Consider the following 25,027-nt stretch of genomic DNA (forward strand, 5'->3'; position numbering starts at 1 on the left):
TTGATATATTAAAACACAAGATGTGGGAAAACAGGGCCTTTTTCAATTTTAGCCCATATTCCTAAAAGGCAGAGGTGTTCTTTTCGACTGCTTGTTCAAGTCTTAAAAGCATAAAGTGGAACAGCCTACTGAGTTCCATAGAATGACTCCAGTTGCTGGAAGTTTGCAGGATTGGGGTCTAGAATTGTGCTTAGGAACCCATACCTGTCTGAACAAGACTTGAATGACTCAGTGTTCCCCTGGGGCTTGCCTGAAAATCTGCGTTACCTGCAGTGAGTGGCTGTGTGCCTCCTTCCCTACTAATTTTAATGACTCATTACTCATTATTTCCAAGTTGGTGCAGCACATTCCAGAAGCAAGTCTGAACTACCAGAAAGTGCCTCCGGGATCAGTGGAACTGAAGAATTTTGACCAAAATATGAATGATAATAGAGAAGACGATCTATCCAAAAAAACAAGGACACGAAACCGTGAGGAGGCAAGCCAACTTTTTCTTTACTTTCTTACTTACTTTACTTTTACATTACTTGCAGTAGGCATATATGCTCTTCTAAGCTGCCAAAGGCAACTACTGACAAAAATGCACATCTTTATCAACAAAAGAGAGTTCTTGAGAGGTAATATTAAAAACAGAATAAAAGGAACAGAAAATCACTCTTAAAAGCTGATACTAACTGGAATTTTGCTCCACTAAGATGTGAGACTGGATCACTGATAAGGAGACATTTAGTGGTAGTGCCCACATTGGCTCTTTCACTTTTTCTTAGAAAGGAAAACCACAAATGTCTAAACTTTGAAATGCTCAACATCAGTGTTCTCATGTCATGAATACTCTTTCATAAGCAGTGATGGCACTTTATTTTTCTGCAGAGGGCATGCTGGCCAGAGCTGCTCTTGAACAGCTGTGCCAGAGTCAGGGTATGCCTGGCCAAATGCCAGGATATGTGACCATGAGAGTGGCTTGAAATCTGGTAAAATCACTTTAGAAGGTTTCATTCCCACTGCTTGTGGGAGTTCTTGGCTTGTGAGTGTTTTTTGTTTCGTGTGTGTTTGTGTGTATGCATACTTGGTTCCTTGCTTGTTTTTGGGGGAGAATCTTTATGCGAGACTTCTGAAGTCTCATAGAAAGCAGTTATGTGTCTTCAAACAGCTCTGTGTTCCTCTATTCTTCTAGATAAGTCTGAACTGTTAATCTTCCTGCCAAAGTGCTGTAACAAAGCTGTACATCATTTAATCTCTCTTGAGCCTTGAATATCATCCCTGTAGCTAAAGATGCTTCAGCGAAGATCGTTTACTCTGAAAACTTCCAGGTTTTTTGATGTGTCAGTTCTGCTAAAATTGCTTTATCTGATTTTTCTCTTTTACTTTAGGTCATCTTTGACAACCTGATGCTGAACCCAGTGTCCCAGTTATCGCACACAATCCGTGAAAATACAGAAAACCTAGCTGAAAAAATGAAGTAAGCAACTTTTTGTCCTTGGCCTGAAATGCTGTCAGTCTGCTTGTGAAAGGTAACAAATTGTCATTTTTGAGAGACTTATTATCAAGGTGCGGGGAGTCGATGTGCGAAATGGATTGTATGGTGAAGGAAAGGTAATGTGATTATTTGCCATCTCTTTTTTTCAGATGTGTGGTCTTTGGAATTCTAGTGCTGAATTTGTAATGCCTCTTGTTGCATTAACTTTGAAATGCTCCCTGAGGAAAGAGGCGGGGGGGGGGAAAATGTCTTCCTGCTGGTGGATTGTCTCCTCTTTTCTTCCAAGGGTCTCAGAAAGCCTGCAGATCACCAGGACTTGTGCAACAACAAAGCTTCTTGTTGCTCCAGAAGCCATCAGTTACAGACAATCCGAAGTCCTTCCCTAAATCAGCTGAAAGGAGCTTTGTCCTGTCACTAATCCACTAATCTCCTTTGTTGCCACATCTTGTGATAATTAAGTCTTTTAAACAGTCAGCTTTTGGATGGCAATTTTAAGACTCGTTTCACATTTTTGTGCTGCAGGATTTTGTTTCAAAACTCAGAGAGGACCTGGGAGGAGATGGAGGCCAAAATTAACTCTGAAAATGAAGTGCCAATTCTGAAGACATCAAACAAGGTAGATGTGAACAAGTACACTCCTCAGGGCTTGTGTCCATGGAAGCTTTTTGAAAAATGAAAAGAACAAGTCCTGACCCTTCTGAAACCCATTTCTGAAATTGGTAGTACATTTGCATGTGTTCAGTTGCTGTTTCTTGGTGGTGTTTTCAGTATGACAAGGTGAGTTCCTCCAGCTGTTCTGCTAGTCACTTTCACCAAAATCTTCCCTTCTGCCTTAATTCATATTTGGATACCCAGTCCCTTAGCAGATGTTCAGGGTCATTAGATTCCATTTAAACATCTAAAGCATCACCTGCCATGTGGTTCCCACGGCTTTAATTGCACGTTGGTGCTTGTCCTGTATTTTTTTTCACCTGTTACAGTTCTGTAATAGGGCAATAAAAATGTGCCTCATCCATAGGGTGTTTGTGCTCTCATAACTTCTTACTCTTATTTATGGGGACTGCCAGCATGGATTTCAGTGCAATAGTGGGTCTCAGCAAGCCTGACTAATGCCAAGTGTACATATAACTGTGTGCAGGACCTGTGTCTAAAGGGTTAGTGCTACACTAGTGTACACATGGCCAATTGCTTTGGTTGCAAACATCTTTGTATACGTGGTAGTGAAGGAGTGTGAACGAGCCTAGGCACAGTGTCCAGCTATGTGGACAGTTCATCTGGCTAACATTTCAAATCTGCTAAACCACTGAGGCCATGAACTGGGTGGTGTAGTAGCACTTGAGGAAAATAAGGCAGAGCAGAGGTCCCATGCACTGACCAGATACACCTAAATACAGATCACAGAATCGCCTAGACTAGAAAAAACCTTCAAAATCACCATGTCCAACCATAATGCTATATTTGTCTTTTCTGTTGTATAAGCAGTGTTGGAACTGACTTTGAATATTCTTGATAGGAGAGGGCAGGAAGAGTTAGTGCTAGATTCTTAAATTAGTTGAATAAGTTTTTTTCCTTAACTCTCTTCTCATGCTTTTGTTTCTAGGAAATCAGTTCTATCCTGAAGGAGCTCAGGAGGGTTCAAAAACAGCTTGAAGGTTGGTCATTTGAAATGTGCTTTTTCTTTCCTATGTTAGTAAGTTTTACAGAATAAAACAATGTGCCTTGATTTATCAGTGAAAGCTGGAAAGGGCTGCAAGTATAGTTTGCTCTGTGCTCTTTGAGTGGATATGGAACGAACAGTATATTTATTTTGTGCTGCCAGTTTTTAGTTTTCCAAAATTGTTGACTTCTGAAATGTGGAAACTGTTGCTGTGGAAATGCTTTGTTTGTGGTAATTAGGATATTCACATGAGATGAACTGGCAAAGGTCTTCTGCTGGAAGAAATATTTAGCAGCTCTTTCTACCAGTAAGCTGTGTTCTGCTTTCGGACTGTGTAAGCATTCACACTGACTTGAATCTTGTACATAGAGCTCTGTACATAGGGGTGGCAAGGTGATCTCAGTAGCTGCCTTTTACATCATCTGGAAGCTTAATAAAGACATACAAAAACACAGAGAAGTAATTTCAGCCTCCTGCTATATGCGGTTTACTGGTGTAGTTTGTCTTTTCCAATTCAACCAGAAAGCTGAGTGTCCTTGTAACTTCAGTTTGGGAGAGGTTTTGCTTATTAAAGCTGCTTAGGCTGAGGAAGAAAACAACATAATTAAATGAACACAGGTACTGCCAGCATTTCTGTGGCCTTCAAAATGAAGGGAAGCAAATTTCTGTTTGGAAACTGCTGAGTGCTGCTAATATGTCTGTCTCTTTTTTTCCCCCAGTGATAAATGCTATCATTGACCCTACTGGAAACTTGGATGTAGTTGCCAGTAACAAAGCATCTTCTGCTGCTAAACAATCAACAGCCACTAAAGTCAGGACTGCTAACGCTTCTGGATCCACACTGGAGACTTTGTCTCCAGCACAGATGAGAAACTACACACAGAAATCAAACTGTGGGTCTTCTAGCTTGCAAGATACAAATTTCATTCCAGATGGAGAGAAATACGTGATCTGATATTTTGTATTGCTATCATATTGTAATCTACTGTAGTATTGTGTGTGAGTGGTTTGTGGACAGTTTGTGTGGAGCAGTTGTTTAGATTGCTAATACATTGCACAAAAGAAAGGAATCTATGCTGTGAGGGTGAATGGCAAGGCTGCATATGCCTTTGAATCAAGACTAGCACTGTGGAGCAGCACATGTTCAGCATAGAGGCAAACTGATTTCTAACAATTTACTCACTCTTCCAGTGTTGTGCCATAAGCAAACAGGCTTTGCACACCCTCTGTTCAGTACTGCCCAGTGCTTTTGCATCAGCCTGTTCATAATGATTCAGTTGTAACGAGGCTCAATTTAAGAAACACTTTTTTGGGTACTAGATTTGTTTTGGTTTTGTTTGCTTTGCTGTTTTGTTTTAATTGTGTAAGCGAGCATTGCAGCTCTGTTGGAATCCAAGTGCAAATCCAGCAGAATGATGGTGCAATATAGTGGGTTTCTAGGAGAAACTCTCATTACAGTTCTCTAAGTAGTCCTTTTCAGCAGTCTTAAAAAGGCAACCATACTGAAGTTGTACATTTTTATGTTCTTTTTTCAGCCCCAAAACGAAAACAAGACATAATTTCTTTTTTTTTTTCTTCCCTCTTGGTCAAGTGTAAGAGTTGTTAATTGTGTGAATGTAATGACTACTAATGCAGTTGCTGTTTTTGATGTTTCAGTCCCAAAATTATTTGTAGGTACGAAAAGTCAAATTATGGTTTAGCTTGCCAAATTTTTGATACAGTTCCTGTCTTTACAGGTTCAAAAGATTTGCTGTACAATCTTTCACAGTGAGCTACAAATGCTCCAGTCTGGGCCAAAGACTGAGATGGTTGTGACTTAGCTAATTGTTAAGAGAAACATCTGTTCCAGTGGCTCATGTTATAAACTTAATTGCATAGCTGCTGTGAACTAGTGTTCACTTGATGGCACTCAAAACAGAATGGCAGAAATGTAGCTCCTCGTTTATGGTTAGTTCTGCTGTGAACTTCTTATTCAGTGCAAAAGTGCTTGAAAACCACCATGCTGTGCTGTTCCTTAGGAACTACCTGCCAGTGTCAAGCACTTGGTACATTTGGGATTTTTGTCTGGATTTTGTCTTTTTTTTGTCTATCTCCTAGACATTGATGAGTATTATGTGCAGTTGCACTAAGCAGTTTCCTGTTGAGAAAGCATTGCGTTTTGTATCCACCCTTTCAGTTACATACAAAACCCAAAGCAGTTTTTCTTACTTTAAGAACAAAAGGTTTGTTTTTTGAGGGGACCTCTTCCAGGTGTGTTTGCTCCCAGTTTTCTCCATCCTGTAGTAATTCCTTTGTCATTCATTCCTGGTCCACAAGCAGTAATCAGGTAGAGAAATCCTTCCATATTCATGGAGGAAACGTTTGCTGGGAAAGGTGAGCAGATGAGTTCCACTTTGCCCTCATACAGTGTGTAGTTTAACCAGTGAAAATGGAACCCCAAGCTTGACTGCTGCTTCTTGTGTGCTGACTTTATATTTTGGGGTGGTAGTGGATCCCTTAGTTAGCTTCAGTAGTTACCTGAGCTTTTCTGCTGCAATGTCGTGAAAGTGGGAGCCAGCTACAATAATTTCAATAAGTAGGGATGCTCACAAAGAGTTTAATCTTACTAGCAAAGAGCATGAGGGCTTTCCTGGTGAAGCCATTGGGAAATTTAAGTCAATTTCAGCAGAAACAGAATCAGTCCTGTGATGGGAGGATGCCAGCAGGCCATTAGCTTCTCTTGTCTCTGCAAGATGCTGGCTGTCAAACAATAAGTTCAGATACCTTTCCAAGATCTCCAGCACCTTACAAGGCTCATCTGCTTGTGTGGAAATGCTCTTCCATGAAGAAATCTGCTGAATTTCACATAAATGAAAGCAGAATAAAAGAAAAGAGAAAAAAAAAATGCCCTTCATGTTCTTCTGCCTGTAATTTACGCACTGTACCTTCTTCTGCCTGTAGTATACTGAATGTGTTCATTTGGTTGTTTATTCTGATCTGTCTTTCCTTGAGATGCCTGACTGTGTCTGTGATGAATATCCTACGTGGTGGTGTTGTTCCTGACATATGACACGTGTGTTCAGGCCCTTCTTTGTTAGGGCTTAGTATGTCCAGGTGCTACCCCAACTCATTAGGAGTTGAAGGACCTTCACAGATAAGGTGTTGCTGTTAGTTTCAGTTTTGCTATAGAAACACATGAATTACTCAGACATCTGAATTTTATTGTTCACTATGTTTCTGCATCTTCCTGGCTGTGCTCTGGTGGTTTTTGTTTCTCTGCAACACGTCCTTGATGTAACTTCTGTTTACTTTCACTTGAAAATTACTTGATTCTTACTTCTTTGGTAAACACATCAGGAATGGATTTTCATCCTTGATTGCTTTGCTCTGAATTTGAGAGAGAGCCTGCAGCCACCTGACATCAACCCACCAAACATGGGACCTCTTCAAATACGGGATGCAGCAGTCCATGTCTGCTTGCAATTTGGATGTGTCTGTGTAGGGCTGGGGGGAGATGCACAGCTTGACTTATTTGTGACTCAGCCAGAATACACAATGCTTGTGTGCTGACACGGCGTTCATGCTTGGATCTTTGCATTCACAACACTCTTGTTGGTGATGAAATGCAACTTGTCTTTCCTTGTGTTCGCTGCTTCTGAAATACATACACTCCATTTGCACTTGTCTGCTCCGATAAGCCAAAGAGAGAGCCACACAACCACAGCTCCTTCATCCTTTGGTCGTTCTTACAGTGTGCATGGCCATGAAAACACGCCGGTGTGTGACTGCAGTGCTACTCTCCAGGTGTATCCTGCTGCCCAGGCTCAGTGTGTAGGAAACCTGATGGCTTTGGCAGGCTGTGTGCGGAGTTTGGAGCGACCCTGACGCCACGGGCAGTTCTTGTACTATTTTGCTTTCGTGTGTTTTGTATTTGACTAAAGAAATGTAACAAAGGGTGGGATCTTTCAAAGCCGCAGGGAAGCAAGTGCTCAGACCCTTTTGGGCTCCCAAGGGAATTTGGGTGCCTGATGTCAGGAGCACCTTTCAAAATCCCATTCCTGCGTTCTGCTATACTTGAAAACCATGTTCTCAGTTCAATGCTTTCAAATGTAAAAACCTGTTCTTTTGTTCTGATGGAATGAATGTAAATTTCTGCAAGAATGTGTGGGAGCTTTGCTAGGGAGGACCTTAACTACAGCCATGTCCTGCTGTGGTTGTGCTCCAGGAGGAAAGAAGTCTGCATCATCTTCAAGTATTTTAGTAAGGGTAAAACTAGTGGAATGTTTACATCCAGACTACTGGGAAGGAAAAAAAGAAAAAAAAAAAAAGGGTGAAAAAAATGTAAATAAGTGCAAGATTCTACTAGTTTTTGTTGTGTTGCGGATCACAGTAGCTATTTTTGAAGCTGGGTAAATGTGTATAACTCTTGCAAAGACCAGAGCTACCTGTTCACGTCGATGTGCCCCGTGCTAAATCGTGCCTATTTCACTATCTGCTGTCGTTATGCTGCTGATTCTGCTCTTCTGAACTGTTCACTGGATCATTCCATTTGCATGCAGCACAAATGCAAGCTGAGCTGTCTGAGAGTAAAGCTGAAACACGTCGGTATAACTTGAACTGGTTAATGACTTTCTCTTTCCCACACCCTCTTGAAATGCTGTGTACAATTTTGATTTCTTTATCCTACCCCGTTTTGGTTTTTTTTTTGCTTTTTTTTTTTTTTTTTTTTTGAATGGTAATTTATTTTTGTTTGGATTATAGGCAGTATCTGTACATTTTGTTCCAAGGTGATATTGTGGACGTCTTTAAGGAAAAAAAAAAATAAATTGTTATTTTATATAATTTTATCATAAAGTTGCTCTAATAAATCATTCTTTTATCATGTGACACTACAACTCTGCATTTTGGTGTGGTTAATTTGCAGGAGGGGAGTGTTTGTTGGTACAGAATCTTTCAACTGCCTGTTTATATTGGTGTCAGTAAGTACAGGTTAGGGAAAGGATTGTGAGCAGCTGGGGGCTGACGGTGCACCTGGGTCCCTTCTGCTGGCACCTGGCTGGCACAGATACATGGAGGCCTATGGTACGTGGGGCTCCTCTCACCTCTGCCCCCAGAGGTACAGGAGCAAAGTCTGCGTGTCCCATGGCTTGAGGGTGGTCTTCCTGCTGAGCGTGGTTCAGTGATCATTAATGTCATTAATTTTGGATTTAGTGCTATTTGATTGTGTTGCCATGATTAACAGTGGTGTTTTTAAGGTTAAGCCCAGCCTAGGTATGTTCATGCCCCAGTACGAATGATAAAAAATGGTGGCTTTACCCACTCTTGTGCCTTCAATTTATACGTATTGGAGTTTATATCTGTGAAATTCTTCTCTGCTACATCCCTGTCCTCCTTTCTTCCTGGAGTTCTCTCTGACCTTCGCATCCTTCCTGGCACTTCATGAACAATCTTTCCTCCTGCACAGCTTCAGCTGGCTGCAGCTTCACCCACCCCACTTTGCAAACTAAAGCACAGGGCTGAGTTGCACACACTGTTGCCTCTCCACGGGCTTTCCCAGCAGTGCTGAGAGGTACTTGAGTTTAGATGCCATGCAAAGTAGCCTTTTGAAATCAGCAGTGGCAGCTGGCGGTGGGGTCTTGCAGGGAATGGTTTCTTCTGCCTGCTGGTGGGCTGTAAGAGCTGTAGCATGTCTTCCCCCAGGAAGTGCAACTGCTGTGAATTAGTGAGGCCACCGGGAGCTTTGCAAAACAAAGGGGAGGAATGTAATATTTGGAAAGCAAAGGTAGATCATATTAAAGTTTTTCCTAATATTTGTAGGTCATATTTCCTAGGTGCAGCTGGAGGGGCAATGAAAGAAAAGTGATGAGACCGAGACTGAAAACCCCCCTCTGAAAGAGCAATCATAGAGCTACACTAGTTGGCGATCTTTTACATTGAAGTCAGCACTTCCTCCAACCAAAATACAGCTAACGAGCCCTGAACGTTGTATTGAAAAGAATTATTTCAGATATGGAACCTGGAGCAGCTTGCCCAGAGAGGTGATGGATCCCCATCCCTGGGGGCAACCAAGGTCAGGTTGGACAGGGCTGTGAGCACCTGATGGAGCTGTGGGTGTCCCTGTTCATGGCAGGGGAGTTGAACCACACGGTCATTAAGGGTCTCTTCCAACTCCAACGATTCAATGGTTCTATGATATGTGAAGTGCTAAATGTTTCACTGTCTGAGGTTAATGATATTTACTGAATTATTCAAACAGTTGAAATTGAGAAAATCTTTAAAAACTATTTTCAAACAAAAAGCCATGTTTTTCTGTAGACTTTGGAATTTTCTGTAGGCTCGTCAGCTGAACCATTTCAGCGCTCTTGACCTGAAGTGACATTTTCATTCAGCTGATTTTACAGTCCTTTGGCACAGAGCATAAGCAGAGCGTTTTTCCTCTCAGGCATGAGGACCCGGGCTGTTCTGCTTCCATCCTTCTGTTTGGCTGCTGGTGCCCGGATCCAGCGGCTTTGTTCTCGTGCAAACCAGGGTGTGATTTTGTAGTGATCTCTGCAGTGTTCCTCTCCATTAGTAGCTCTCTGAGATGAGAGTACGTTAAGCTGGCAGCTTCTTCATAGCAAACCTCCCGCATACGAGTTTAAAGATCTTCCACCGTGTTCTTTAATACATGTTTCTAACAAACTGGAGACCAAGCGTGGTTTTTAGAGGGAGTCTGCTAACCAGAGTGTACATGGCTGTAAGGTGAGAGATGTATTTACTTTGTGTGTGGGAAGGTGACAATTGACAGAAGGATCCTTGTCTGTGGAACAGAAGTGGAGATATGAAGCAAGTCACTTGTTTGCCAAGAACCTTGCTGGTCTTCTTTTTTCCCCCTCTCAGATAAACCATTTTATACTGCTCCTCAAACCCACTTCTGTCCTAAATCACAGCTACAGCTGTAAGCTGTAGGGAGCTCAGAATGTGTTGAGACACCACTCTCAGACATAGGGTTGGATTTGGGTGATGCTGTAGGCTTGGACTTGATGATGATCCTTGTGGGTCTCATCCAACTTGGAATATTCTGTGATTCTGTGATCCAAAACTGAAGAGAGCGGTAAGCACTGGCTCGTCTGCAGAGGACAGCAGGGGAAACATGGGCACTTTCCAGAAGCAGGTTGGACCCTTAGCATGGCTGCTCGCTGGAGTTACCACTTCCCTGAGGGCAGACAAAATCTGGCTCCAGCACGATGCTGACTTCAGCTTTCTGCTAACTTGAGCCTAAAAAGATTGCAGCAGCCTTCACCTCGACCCAGCCCTGCTTTGATAGTGGGGTGGTCCTGCTGGTGGGTAATCTGTATAAAGCAGTAAATTCAGGAGAGAGCAGGATGGCGAGCAGGCTTTGCATCTGCTCCACTACTTTCTTTTTGTATCCGTTTTCCCCTATTTGAGTATAATTATATCAAGCAGGTGGAGATAAGCATCTAAGAACGGGGTATCAACATCTAGATGGCAATTTGGGACTCTTAACTGTTGGTATGCACCATGAAACTCGGAGGTTAAGGGGAACTGATCTGCAGCTGAAGGAGGAAGAAAGCAGAACCTGAAATGAATCTGCTGCTGTAAGTGTGTGCACCATCTCCTGTGTGCGTGGTTGGACATAACATCTGACTGCAGCAGGACAGCCACGCCGGAGGTCCTCCAGGATGGTGAGTACATGGAAGAGCTCTTGGGAGTGCTGGGGTGGCAAGGAGGGATGCACTTTTTGCATATGAGAACCTCCAATCATCCGCTTGGGAAGATAGTACTGAGAAAGCATTGCCCTTGTCTTTGAAATCCCAGAAAAGAACTGATGCTGATGGAGACAAGAAATAACAAAAAATATTTGGGGAGCTGGGAGAAATCAACCTAACACTAGAAACAGCAGTCGCCTGTGTATGCTGTGCAGGTTGTGGTGCAGACTTGTGTTCCTGCCCGTGGAGCAGCACTAAGCAGTGCTTGTATTTATTGTTCCTGAAATTGGCAGCTGGTAAAGCCCTGAAAGCTTAGAGGGAGCCATCGTTAATTACTGACCTGCTACGGTATTATTCTTAAGCATCCTGCCTGTCTGCTGTGTTTTCTTTTGTGAAAATTAAACTTCAAGTGGTGCCCTCCCTCCCTGCTTCCCTCCTCCCCCCCATGGATTTAATACAGTTCTCACAAGTTCCTCCAAGCAGCTGGGAACACAGCCCAGCCAAAACCATCATGAAAAGGACTTCATTAAAACCAAATGGCAGATGACTTTATTATGGCACATACAAGATCAGTTCACTCTCATATTTCGAGAGAAACGCTGCTTTTTTGAAAGCCATTTTGTGGCTGTTGCTGAAAAAGAGAACTGAAACAGGTTGTTTCTCAAAGCTCGGTCCTTTTAAAGCCATCACACCTGCAGCCCCGCCGGGCTTCCCCTGGCCTGGACTGAGGGGCTCCTGCCCTTGTTTTGCTGTTATTCTTATTCTCCTTCAAAATCCCTTTGCCTCGTTTCCTACCGAACTCCTTGGTCTCTTCAGCCTTAATACCCCCTCATTTTTTTCCCACTAAGTCTTCTGGCTCAGTATTCAACCCAGACTTGTGGTGTTGTCACAGCTTTCTGCATTTGGACTACAAGCTCTTTGGGGTAGGACAGCATATCTTTCTACTGGACTTAAAACATGAAATGGGATTTCAAGGTCATGAGGACCAGACAGTCACCACATGACCCTCTGTGTGTTCCCCAAATCAGTATTTCACACCCACCTTCCCCGTCTCCCAGGACATCCTCCATTCTTTTATTCACTCCCCCTCGTTCTTCTGAGTTGGCCCCACAAGAAGACTTTGGGGCTGTGCCCGTGCTGCGTCCAAGGTCATAGAATGGCTTGGGTTGGAAGGGACCTCAAGGATCATCAAGCTCCAGCCCCCTGCTGTAGGCAGGGCTGCCAACCTCCATATATAGTACTAGACCAGATGGATGGGACAAGCCTGGCAAGACAAAACTAGCTACAACTAGCTCAAGTATGACCACCCACACAGCTGCGGGTATCTCGTATCATCACAGCATGTTCATCTTCAGGCTACAAATGCCCAGTGGTAAGGGATAGGAAGCTATAGTTTGGGGACCTGACAGGTGGTGGTATCATCTGGCATCGCTTCCTGAGATTTCCCATATCCCAGGATGTGCTTCTTGCTTCTCGGCATGATAAACGACAGCTGACTGACTCCAGTGGGTAAGTTCACCTCTGGTGTGTGTGCAGTGCTATCACGCAGGCATCATTCAAAGGCACATGTGAGGGGTTTGGACATTTGAGAAGGCAGAGCAGGCAGGTGGCTCCTGTGGTTGCCTCTTCTGGTGATAAGAGCGGGAGCAATCCTGCTTCAAAGGAAGTTAACTAATTTCTTTGCCTCATGATTATAGAGGGAAGGAGGAGTAGGGAAGGAGTTTCGATTTTACCCTATTTGGTTCATGTCCTATGAACAGAATCCCTTCTGAAAAAGACACCAGCATTGAAGACAACTCATGCGCATTAGGAAGAAAGAAGGAGTCTGTGAGCTGCCCATGGCAGGGAGTAGGACTAGATGGCCTTTCACAGAATCACAGAATGGCCCGGGTTGGAAGGGACGTCAAGGATCACGAAGCTCCAACCTCCCCATTTAATACCAGACCAGGCTGCCCAGGGCCCCATCCAATCTGGCTTTGAACACCTCCAGGGACGGGGCATCCACAACCTCTCTGGACAGCTGTTCCAGCACCTCACCACTCTCTCTGTAAAGAACTTCCCCCTGACATCCAACCTAAATCTGCCCTCCCTCAACTTAAAACCATTTCCCCTTGTCCTGCTAGGTCCGTTCCAACTCAAAAGGTTCTATGATTCTGTAGTAAGTCACACACGCAATGACATTGGTGTCGTACAGCATCACCCAAGGTTTTTGCACTTAGCCATTAATGGTTGGCAAATGTGTTAGCCTACAGCAGGACAAAGTGTGTCAGAGGATAACCTGAAGAGGCAGTGATGCAGCTGTTTACACATTAATTACTGCAGAGGTTTCTCTGTGTAGGCAGCACAGGGAAAGACTGCAGGGGACTGTCTCTCTCTCCCCCTTTGGAATATGTTAATGTCACTCAAGATCCATAACACAGAGAGAACATTGCACACATTTGTACTTTAATCTCAGAGCACTATATAAAGCAATGGCGGTGACCTGCTTTTTCAGTCTGTAACTGGCTTTCTACAAATGCTGCCATAAAGCTTTATTTTCTCCCTTGCATACATTTCTGTTTTTCAGATTGTAAAAAGAGCATTAAAAGCATCCCCGATGGTTAATGAGTCCTCCAACGTGAAATTAAGTGTGAACAATCAAAAAGATGTCAAAATGGTAATTATTGAGATGCACTACATTTGCTCACAAGAGCTGAGATGACGTTGACACTTCTGAAAAGACAGAGCAGATAAAGAAGAATGATTTTATTGGTTCTTGTGGTAATCTGTGTAGATTTTAATCCTACTTGTAAGCAAGTGATGACAAACCCCCCATTGATTTATCCAGTAGGATGATCAAACCTTGCCAAGCAGGAGTAATGTGGACCTCAATCCTGCAGCCCTCAGAACTGTGAGCCTTGCTTGTGCAGAAATAGCCTCACTTCCTTCATTAGCACAGATGCTAAATGAGAGCCAAGTGAGTAAAAGGTGTTGGTATTTCTTCTCCTGATGTAAATAAGCACTGATTACACGCAGTTCCTCTGAACGTACTGTATTCCATATAACACAAAGGAATTTGGTCTATATAACCTGCTGAAATTCATCCTAAGGCCTCACTTACCCCTTTTCACCCTACCTTGCAAAGCCTTGTGCTGTCTGATGCTGGGCAGACTGTCCTTAAGGTGTGACCATAAGAAGCTTCTGGAATCATTTGATTAATTTGGCATGCTTGTAGCACCTGGCGTTACAGCATCAGAGTATGGTGATTTCAAAACACTCCTCTGGCCTGAGAAATGTCCTAAAACCTGTGCATTCACTGTTCCCAGGGCGAAATTCACAACCTTTAAAAAGTGGTAGGATTCTCTTTGCTGTCAATGAAAAGGAGAACAAGCAGGAAGGCAAAATTTTAACTTGATAGTTGGTTTAAAAGCATTTTTTCTCTATCTAGGTCAAATCACTGCCTGAAATTGATGGCAGCACTGTAGATCTTGAAAGAAGCATAGAAAATGAAAAGTAAGAGACTCTATGCACATAGAAACAGAAACAGATGCTTTCAGAGCAAATTGGCTTCCACTCAATTTTCATATGTGCCATTTCAGGAGTTCACATTTACAGCTAGAGCCTCTTGACTTCTCCTTCCCAGACTCACTTCTCCTGCCTGGAAGGGTCCAAACGCTCAGCTCTGAATTGCACACTGCCTTCCATGGGGTGGGGAATTCTCCCAGCTCCATTTTTTCCCCCATGACTTTATGAATTTCCTCTTTGTGGTCCTACTGTACTTGATCTCACAGTTAGTTTTGTGCTGTGGATTTTCTTGCTTTGCTTTTTTGGATGGAGATACTGTTGAACACCCATTTGTCCCTCACTAAACTAAAAATAATCAATGTCAAACTAGTCTGAGAGGAAAAGCCCATTTTTGACATGCTGGCACACGAAAAATTAAAAGATAACTAAACTCATGGTCCTTACACAAACCAACCCCTATCTAGGAATGCTGTCTGCCAGCAGCTGAAAGCACTGATGTTCAATGGTTTTAATTTACTCACCTGTGACAGGTACTTAGTTATCCATTAGCTGCTGTATGGTGACTAAGGTGGGTGCTTAATTCTTATCCTGTTTGGATTCTGTTCCAGTTTCAAATCTCTGGGGTAATTTCAATGCTTGGTTTTGTTGCCCTGATGGCTGTTTACTTCATGAGAGCAGACAGCACAGTTGATCGTAAGGGAGAAGAAACAGTTGTCAGTGTTTACCAAGAGATAAAGGATGAAGAACTCTATGAAGATCTCCGGAGAACCACAGTAACTGAGGAGAACACAAATAGATCCAACGATTCCTGCAGGTAAGCTAGGCCTAATGGCTTGTGGAGAAGTAATCAGCAGGGGGAGAAATAGCTACAACAGCATTGTTTGGATGCAGGGTCACTATTAGTATTCTCCTGCTGGAGGGGTGGTAGGAATAGGAACACAGCTCTACTATGGTCATGTACTTGAAGGTTCAACATACCCCTAACCATCCTGCCTTTGCAGCAGAACGAGAGGCAACAGGGAGAGCAGCAAGTACTATACATCATGGCAGGTGCATGGTTTCCTGCTTGGGTCACAGCTGCTAACCTCAAACTATACAATTGCTGTTGCAGCTTTGAACTTGTGGAAAGCGTTCCTTATGACTTAGCTTTTGAGATAAATAGCACTGCAGCCAAACCCTTGTACCGTGCCTGGATGAACCTCCTTGATATAGCCCAGGAAGAAATCCATGTGGCTTCTTACTACTGGTCCCTTACTGGGAAAGACATCAGCGTTAATGACTCATCTTCAAAGCAGGTAGGCTGAAATCAGTGATTGAGGTTGTACATCTCGTGTCTATGGCAGACTGACTGTATGGCCTGCCTTAAGTCACTTAAAATGGGCTCCTATTGTACAGTTGTTCTCTTAGACACTCTGGCTCCTCTGCAGAGAGCAGATACCACAGTCCTGTTTGCTGCTGTAGGCAGAGCTGCTGCCTTCCTCCTGAGGTGTTTCCTTATCATCCTCAGGACCCTGGCCCCTTCTTCCCAGCTGGCCAGGTGGTGTAGGTTGACTCACATCCTGCACTTGAGAAGTGGCAGATGAGGGACTGAGCCCTGCCTCCTTTCAAGGGACAGCCCAGTCCAGCACTGTCTCTGTTACCTATATAATAAAATGCAACAAATAACACACAACGCATTGTGCAGGGTGAAGAAATTCTGAAGAGATTTGAGGAATTACTTGCAGAGAATGTCTCTCTGTACATTGCAGCAAGTATGCCAACTTTGGCTATGAATTCAACTGACCTTGAGCTTTTAGAGAGAAAAGGTAATTATCTCACTCAGCGGTGTCCTCTGAACTTCAGTATTGCTAAAATGCACCTAAGATAAACTGGCTGCTGAGGCCTATGCCAGCAACGTGCTTCCATGGCTCTGAACTTGAAGCCATGCTGTTCATGGAATGTGTGCTGCGTATTCACTGCTTCTCAATTTCTGTCCATGCTGTTGTGCCCTCAAAGTTTTTTTTTGTTTTTTTTTGTTTTTTTTTTTTCATGTTTTCTATGTATGTTTTTTGAAGTTACTTTATGCCCAGCAATCGATGCTTGTGAGTTTTGGTTGCAAATGGCTGCAAACATTAGAGATCCAGACTTGTTGCCTAGAGAAGAGCAGCAGAGCCGTGAAGGGTCTGGAGCACAAATCTTATGGGGTGTGGCTGAGGGGTGATGGGGTGGTTCAGTCTGGAGAAGAGGAGGTTCAGGGGAGACCTTATCATTCTCTACAGTGGCTTGAAAAATTGTGTTGAGGTGAGGGTCAGCCTCTTCTCTCAGGTAATCCCAATAGGATAAGAGGTAGTGGTCTTAAGTTGCAGTAGGGGAGGTTCAGGTTGGAGATCAGGGAAAATTTCTTCTCGGAGAGTGGTGATGCGCCTGACACAGGCTGCCAGGGGGTGGTGCAGTCGCTTGAACACCCTGGAGGTGTTCAAGAAAAGGGCAGATGTGGCACTGACGTGGTCTAGAGTGATAACAGGTATGGGCTGATGGTTGGGCTAGATGATCTTATTGGTCTTTCTAACCTTGATTGCGTGATTCTACGGCTGCACATTCTGGCTGTCAGAGAGACCGTGCTGTATGCCAACTCTATCTAAGCTTGCTTCTTTCTTCCCCATCTTTAGGAGCTCATATAAAAAAAATTGACTTTGGACGTTTGACAGGAGGAGTATTGCACAGCAAGTTCTGGATCATAGACATGAAACACACGTATATTGGTAGTGCAAATATGGACTGGAGGTCTTTATCTCAGGTAAGCTCTGCTGTTGCATATTCAAACGCTTGGCGGGGAAAATTAATGTCCAAGAACACAACAGAAAATCCTAACAATGTCAAATGCTGACTGAGAGGGACAAACAGCAAAGAACCCACTGAGGGAGGAGGAGGCTCTTTCTGGGGCTGTGACACAGTGTGCTGTCTTTGCAGGTGAAAGAGTTTGGTGCTGTGATATACAACTGCAGCTGCTTAGCCAAAGACCTCTGGAAGACATTTAAAACTTACTGGGATCTTGGGCATGATGGTGCTACCATCCCATCTCCTTGGCCTCAAAACTATTCTACCCACATTAACAACTCTCGGCCTCTGGAAGTAGAATTTAATGGAACCTTGACAAAAGTCTATTTTTCTGTAAGTATGCTTTAAAATAACAAGACAGACTGTAAACTATGTTCAAGGTTTGACCAGAAAAGTGTTTTTAGTGCTCCTTAGCTGCTTCTGCTCTAGATGGATAATAATTAAGGATAGGGTGCAGGTCTCCTGTGGGCTTAATGTATCAGTGAGTATCTGACCCACTGGAGCATGGAAAGCACGAGGAATACTCTGCCTTAAATGCTTTATGGTATTGCAATGAAAACGGAACAGACTCAAATGTGAATCCATCACAGTTTAACAAAAGAATGAAGTCACTGACCTGCATGTTTTCTTCTGACAGGCTTCTCCTCCTGCATTTTGTCCAGAAGGTCGCACCCATGACCTCTTTGCTATTATCAGTGTTATCAGTGCAGCACATAAATTTGTCTACATTTCTGTTATGGATTATTTCCCTACCAGCCGTTTTGTTCACCCAGAAAGGTATGATTTTAATCCTGACCTGGTTGGCTGCTAAACTTGGGCTATTTAAAGAGAAAATGTATGATTGGCTCCCCAGCACCAACTTGCAATGAAAATAATCCAACTTTTTTTGAGTAGAAAGAGCTGAGGCTTTGCTCCACATTCGTGACTGCTTTGTAGACTGTGCAACTTGTGATGTACAGGAAGAATATTTTACCATATTACCCCTGTGCTTTTCTAGCAATTTGAAGCAGCCTCCTCTGCCCTTCAAACAGCAGGAAAACTTCAAAATGCCAGAGGGACAGTTGGGTGTAGCTCTATTAAACATACAGTACACCAGCTCTTTGAATAGAGGAAGGAATGGGAACAGCAGAAATATATATGTATCAGACTTCTCAGAGAAAATATTGCTTTGCCCCCTTCTTCTGCTCCTGTCTCTTTCTTTCTGTTCTTCACTTCTGAGGACTCTTGACTTCTTGCTCTGCTGCCTGCTCAATACACCTGAATCATGCTGTAGAGCCCAGTTCTTAACTGTTCTTGCTCACCTCTGCAACAGTAGTTGAGGTAGTCCCCCCAGAAAGTTCTGAGCTTTTATTTTCCTTTTCTACTACCTCGTCTTGAACACCTAAGTTTGCTGGGAATGCTGGAGGTGTGGAGGCAAAGCTCTCACAGAGGAGGTGCAGTGGTCTAAATTGTTTGGTGGACCACTGAGCTGCCCAAGGTCCCAGCAGAATTGTGCATACTTCGTACATCAGCTCTGATCTAAGTAACAGAAAGCTGTTGTGTCATGGCCAGCCACAAAGATCCCAAATCCTCTTTGATATGCTTGAATTAGAACACATATGTGCAACAAAGGGCTTTGAGTATTACCTGCTTACAACATCTGCAGGCTTTCCAATCATCTAAATATTCTGACTGAGAAAGTAGCTCAAGCAAACTAATTACGTACGAGGTGGCTTGTCAAGAATAGAGCGAGCCCTAGCTTACCAGTTTGCCATAATTTTAACATGCATCACGTCCTCTGGAATGACTGTGGTCTGTGCCATTCAGCTGTGAAGCAGAGTGTTAACATGCAGTGTGAAGGTTAACAGATAGAGATAATTCTGCTGTCCTGGAAATAAAACCTCTAAGGCCAGTTTTCTCCTGGAGGATATTTTTGTAAATCCAACAGCTGAGAGGATTTTCAGTTTCTGTGTTGTTGAACCTGTGGGTTTCTCATTTCCTGCTTTTAACTAAGATTAGGTTCACAGAAACTCTTTTTTTCCCTGTAGGAATGGACGCGCTAATACTACTCATTCTTCATCTGAAGCCTTAAATCCACCATTTTTGACATCTAGGACCTGATCTGATGTGAATAGGAGTTTGAAAGTCTGAGGGGAAGCAGTGCTGAGCCTCCAGCTATCTCCACAGCAACCAGCTGCAGTGGGGTGAATTGAGGCTGATTAGTTCAGCTTTGGTCTTTCCAGCAGCTGAGGCAGGGAATAAAACTGCTGTCCTAATGCCTGAGTGTTAATCAACTAGGAACCAATATGCCAAAAAAGAGGAAGCTGAATTAAAGCTGAAGGGAGCAAGAAGAGATCTTTACAGAAATCCTCTTCTCTCTACCCACCTGCTTTTCTCTAGATACTGGCCAGCCATTGACAATGCTCTGAGACGTGTGGCTTTCAACTACAGAGTACAAATTCGGCTTCTGGTCAGCTGCTGGACCCACACCGACCCATCCATGCTCCACTACCTGAGGTCCCTGCGTGCTCTCAACAACCCTCACACCCACATGAGCGTCAGCGTGGTATGATAAATGACAGTGACCATCTGAATGAGGACTTGGTGGTCTTCTTGCAATGCTTGTCTGTATAGACTATCTCAGGTGGCTCTAGTATCAGTTTTTTGGTAGTTGAGAGCTCTTCTACCTGCCTCTATATATCGAGGCATTTTTTTTCTACAATAAATATTACACACAGGCTGTAGACACAAGCACTGGAATGGAAAGCATGGAGTGAGGAGAGGGTTCAGGTTGGATATTAGGAAACGTTTTTTTTCCAAAAGATTGGTGAGGCATTGGCATTGGAGGTGGGGGAGTCACTGTCCCTGGAGGTGTTCAGGAAAAGGGTAAATGTGGCACCAAGGGACGTGGTCAGTGGGCAGGTGAGGGAGGACCGGGGTTGGACAAGATGATCTTAGTGGTCTTTTCCAACCATAATGATTCTATGATATGGAAGCTTCCAGCACAGCACACTTACCAGGACAGAAAGAAATAGCAGAAATGAAGTTTTTACCAAGGGAAAGGAAAACAAACCAAAACCCCGAAATCTAGATTTTAGTAAGATTTCACACAAAAAGTTTGGCATTATTGGTATCTGCAGTACTCCCTGTGCATGTGATCAGGCCATTTTAGCACAAAATAAGAGTGGCAATCAGTGGTAAATGCAGATCTATTAAACAGCTGCCTAAAACTGCATTTAATTGTCTGCCCTGTAATGATAATAGCTGTGTCACTAATGGAACATTGTGAAGCAAACGTTATCCTTATCTGATCTCAATTGCTTATCAAATTTTATGTATAGTGGAGATAGCATTTGTTAGTTTTCTTGGATAAGAGTAAAATCTCTTTTATGGGACATTTAATACCAGTGCGAGGATTACTCTCTTATTTCTCTAGCATTCTATTCTATGAAAGCAGAGGGAATCTGCACTGCCCTATTTCTCGTATGATATTTCTATGTATGTTTTGATTTCTCTCCATCCAGAAACTCTTCATTGTTCCGGTTTTGAATCACACAAATATTCCTCACGGGAGAGTGAATCACAACAAATTTATGGTCACAGATAAAGCAGCCTATATTGGTGCGTATCCTGTGATTACGACAGCTTAAAGCATCTTCAGATCTGCAGGGCTGAGATTGGGATGGGGTGGGCTTCAATGTTAAAAAGGAGGTTGTTTTGCCATAGAAAGTTGATAAACATAACAAAATATTATGTCAGAATGTCCACTTTGGGTATAGGAGTAGAAGTGGAAAAGCGAGACAATATAATGTATGTTAAGTTCAGGAGGAGATTATCTCATATGACTGTGAACCATTAAGAACAGAGTATGCTAAGCCTGAGCGTGCAGCTTGTAGCAAGCACAGTGGGAACTTCACAAACGGTGTGCTCAGAATGATGCAGTGATAGCTAATGCTCTGGTATAGAACATCACTGTGCTTTAATAAAAGGGAATTGCTGGGAGGGTTTAATTCCATGCACTATTTGCTGAACAGAATTCTAGGAATGGAAATGAGAAAACTCTAGTGTCAGCTGTTGCTCTATTCCTGAAAATCAGGATGGTGTTATTTTCGTGCTCTTTCATCCAAATGCCTCGAAAATGGAATGCAGAAGGGCTCTGTCATTTCAGTCAGTCCATGCTCCAAGCAGTGCGGCCAGCAGACAGCCTGACCTTCTGACAGGCTGAGGGCTTGCAGCTCCAATCACCTTTAATGACCTTGCTTCTTATTGAGTTGTTTCTTGAAGATAGATGTGCAGATAAGTTGTTTTCATGCCTAAGCACCCTCTGCAATTGACAGATTTTTCTGGCAAAGGCGAACACCAGAAGAAATGCTAAGTGCTAAAATGTGTATTTTTTACACAATGTTTGATTATTTTTTTTTCTGGATGGTGGCGGTTTTGGAGAGAACCCCACACAATGCTTACAGGTGGATCTTGGCTTTGCCTGGTCTAAAAGCAGGCACTGCATGCTAAGCTCAGAACAGCTGCTGAGGGTGTATTGATCAGGGATCCAAATTCTCTCTTGTTTTCCTTTAACATATAAAGATCTGTTCTGAAGCTCATTTTCTGCTAGGCCTTTGTTTCTGATGGAATACGAAGTGCTTGAGGCTACTTTATTGGTCCCATGCAGCCCCACAGATTAAAAAATTAGGTAGATTGAGGATTTTTTGTTTTTAAATGCAGAGCCCCATATCAAACACCAGCTTTTTCCCTCCGCATGTACAAATACTGCACTCTGGTCCTACGTTTATAATGAGCAGATAACACAGGGTAAGGAATCAGAAGCCTTAGGGCAGCAGTCAACACCCGCTTTCTGAAACTTGAGATGTGCAATAAGAAAGAGCTGACCTGATTTTTTTGCTGCTTGCTGGCCCTCATGAGATTTGCAGTTGTACAGCACCTCAGCAAAGTGAGGCAATGTGTACTTAACGAGTACAGAGATCAAACAAATCACTGTTGGAATGTTTTCTAATTAGCCCCTTTTGCATTACATAGGGACTTCCAATTGGTCAGAAGATTACTTCACAAACACAGCCGGCGTGGGACTGATTATCAAGCAGAGCTCAACCAACCTGCAGAGAAGGCAACAGCCTGTCCAGGAACAATTAAAAAGCATTTTTGAGCGAGACTGGAATTCCAAATATTCAGTGAATGTGGAGGATGTGCAAGGTCAGAAAGACTGCAACTGGAGAGACAGACTCTGAAGTGAACAGGAGAATACATTTTTTTAGGAAGAAATACGTATCTGGATGTTGTTCCCTGTGCAAAAAGAGCAGCTTTCTGCTTTATGGCTTTTATCAGAGAAATTTCTTCCTGGTGGTGTCCACACTGCCCGACAACATGGGAACTTCTAGTAATTGAGTCTCCCTTCCTACTCCCCCAGTGTGTGATGCTTCCTTTGCTGTGTACCATTAGCCCATCTCAGAGTTAATGAAATGCACACGGTGTTGTAGCACAGTCTGTCTTATATTAAAGAGAACATAGAGGGTATGATCAGATCTGAATGCACTGGAGAAGTACATCGCTATTGCTGTACTGTGCTTACTCAACCATAATGTTCCATTAACAGTGTTTGCTTACGTGTGTTAAACATTTTTCAAATAAAGTCCTGGTCACTGTAAGATTTGAGCAATGCAAGTAATCACAACAGCAAGGTCAGATTTTTTTAAAGCATTTAGGTACTCGTGGCACAAGGAATGTATTTATAAATGCTGAATCTAATCAGGCTGGATGAGGCTCTGAGCACCTGATGGAGCTGTAGGTGTCCCTGTTCACTGCAGGGGGGTTGGACGAGGTGGCCCTTAATTCAAATGATTCTGTGACTGCTCTTCACCAGTTGTACTTCACAGCTTCATTATCCTGCACCAACAAATACATCTGGCCACAAAGTGTAGGAATAACATGCAGGAACAACATCAGCTCAGATCTGACCCACTGCAAGGAGCATACATGAACAGTCAGTGATTTTGAAAATCTTTCTGAGACTTTACGTGTTTCAGCCTATTTTCGATAGAGGAGCGCACTCCTCTAGATGGCACTCGAAGCCATGTTTTCACTGCTTTTGAGAGAGTAATTTGCATGAACAGGAAAACTTCTTTCCTTAAGAGCTCAAACCTGACAGTGCTGGATAAGTTGTGTAGTGGAGCAGTTTCTGGGTAAGATAAGAGAATGGAATGTTGGGATAAGGTTCAACTTACAAAGGAAAAATGGATGCTTACTAGAATGACCTTTATTTTCTTGACTGCCATCACCTGTCTTGTTTTTTTTCTCCACAGATGAAGGAGAACTTTGCAATTAAGACAATTAACTGGGTCTCAGTGGAACTTGAGTTTGGTTTCTTGGTATCTGCTCTTTAGCTTGATCGCTATTAAAAAGGTAGAACATGGTGAAAATTACAAGTGGGCATTGAATCTCTCAGTATTTTCATTTTTCCACTTGCAAAACAGTATTTATCCTTATCCTCCCATCGCTTGTCTCATTTAGATTGTGATTTCTTTAAGGTAAGGTCTTTTCCAAATGTAATTAATTAGTATTTTTAATTACCATCTACTAGTTTCAGATGGATTTCTCTATTTTGGAGGTCAACTAAACTCTGGCTGCAGGCAGTTCAGGTATCTTTTTAATACTGATCTACTTGGGTCTAGAGTTTCCCAGTCATCTCATTTCTGAGAGTGCTTGGCTCAGTGAAATGCCTGTAAATGCCTAGCAGGCTCCGCATGTTGGGATAGGACTACTAAGTCACCTGAGTTCATGCATTAGCCCAAAGCATTAGCATTATGTTTTTTCAATCCCCCACCCAAAATTTGCCCTTTGCAGTTGTTCCAGATAAAGCATACCTGAGATGTTTTCATCCAGGTATTGAAAAAACCTTTCCTGTGTCAATTATACTACATTAGTGCATATCTAATTTTTTAATAGTGTTTCCACATTCCCTGGAATATAGCTCTTCTGTAAGGGGCACTGACTCCCAGATATCTGTTTCAATTCATTCAGTATTAACTTTAGCATTTGGAATGAGAGGTGATGGCTTTAAGTTGCTCCAGGGGAAGTTCAGGTGGGATATTAGAAAACATTTCTTCTTAGAAAGAACGGTGAGGCATTGGCACAGGCTGCCCAGGGAGGCGGTGGAGTCACCGTCTCTGGAGGTGTTTAAGAAAAGAGCAGATGTGGCACTGAGGGACGTGGGCAGTGGGCATGGTGGGGATTGGGCGGTGCTTGGACTGGGTGATTGTAGTGGTCTTCACCAACCTCAATGATTCTAGGATTCTTTGACATCAGAGGTTCTACTTCAAAGATCACCAGGAAATAGTCAACCAAGACGTATTGTTATATAGGAAAAGGTTCTGCACCAGAAGGTGGTGGGCATGAAAGAGGCTCTGCAGGGCAGTGGGCCTGGCCCCAAGCTGCTGGAGTTCAAAAAATGTCTGGACGATGTTCTTAGACAGGATCTGATTTTAGGGTGGGCCTGAGTGGAGCCAGGGGTTAAACTCAATGATCTTTATGGGTCATTTCCAACTCAAGATATTCTGTCACTCTTTGCATTCGTGTCTCAGCAATGTGGGATATCGCAGCGCTGGGGAGGCAAAGTATCTTTCTTTATAAGGTGTTTACACCTTCCTTTGCATGCGCAGTTGTACGGCTGTTTGGCTGGAGGCTGGATGCAGATGTTTAGCTGAACAGCCCACTATTCCAGGTGTTAAAAATGATAGCATTAACCAAGGAAACCTAACACAGTTCAAAAACAAACAAACAAAAACCAACCCGACATTCTCAGACCGGATAGGTGGAGCCAGAACCACAGGAGCCTGTTGACTAAAGTATGTGTGTTTTGAAGATTTGTCTCTGTGTTCCTTGCACTCTTTTGGG

The 25,027-nt window shown here is 43.1% G+C and overlaps 2 protein-coding genes across 8 annotated transcripts in view; both read left to right on the plus strand.

Moving 5' to 3' along the window:
- Window positions 1-8,008, plus strand: part of CEP170B (centrosomal protein 170B) — a 56,262-nt gene extending 48,254 nt beyond the window's left edge. For 5 of the 7 annotated variants that reach the window (XM_042862774.1, XM_042862782.1, XM_042862790.1 and 2 more), the window contains 5 exons: window positions 335-478; window positions 1,371-1,459; window positions 2,000-2,093; window positions 3,078-3,129; window positions 3,854-8,008. In XM_042862774.1, the coding sequence (XP_042718708.1) occupies window positions 335-478; window positions 1,371-1,459; window positions 2,000-2,093; window positions 3,078-3,129; window positions 3,854-4,089 (615 nt within the window). In that variant the 3' untranslated portion in view covers window positions 4,090-8,008. The remainder of the gene's footprint in view (window positions 1-334; window positions 479-1,370; window positions 1,460-1,999; window positions 2,094-3,077; window positions 3,130-3,853) is intronic. The other 2 variants (XM_042862809.1, XM_042862819.1) reach the window with 1 other exon arrangement.
- Window positions 8,009-10,701: 2,693 nt separating this feature from the next.
- PLD4 (phospholipase D family member 4) lies at window positions 10,702-22,850 on the plus strand. The gene is made up of 11 exons (XM_042865931.1): window positions 10,702-10,798; window positions 13,389-13,478; window positions 14,935-15,140; window positions 15,438-15,621; window positions 16,011-16,131; window positions 16,975-17,102; window positions 17,276-17,476; window positions 17,781-17,920; window positions 19,523-19,688; window positions 20,647-20,743; window positions 22,157-22,850. The coding sequence occupies exons 1-11, from the start codon at window positions 10,796-10,798 to the stop codon at window positions 22,363-22,365; spliced, it is 1,545 nt and encodes a 514-aa protein (XP_042721865.1). The 5' UTR covers window positions 10,702-10,795; the 3' UTR covers window positions 22,366-22,850.
- The last annotated feature ends 2,177 nt before the right edge of the window (window positions 22,851-25,027 follow it).

This window comes from Lagopus leucura, unplaced genomic scaffold (assembly GCF_019238085.1).
Source record: "Lagopus leucura isolate 7727_CA_CO unplaced genomic scaffold, USGS_WTPT01 Super-Scaffold_1, whole genome shotgun sequence".
Classification (NCBI taxonomy): Eukaryota; Metazoa; Chordata; class Aves; order Galliformes; family Phasianidae; genus Lagopus; species Lagopus leucura.

Bases quoted from the DNA above. Each gene is read 5' to 3' on its own strand.
- PLD4 (XM_042865931.1), top strand. The intron at 17,103-17,275 runs GTAAGCTCTGCT...CTGTCTTTGCAG, and splicing joins ACTGGAGGTCTTTATCTCAG to GTGAAAGAGTTTGGTGCTGT. The intron at 19,689-20,646 runs GTATGATAAATG...CTCTCCATCCAG, and splicing joins CCCACATGAGCGTCAGCGTG to AAACTCTTCATTGTTCCGGT.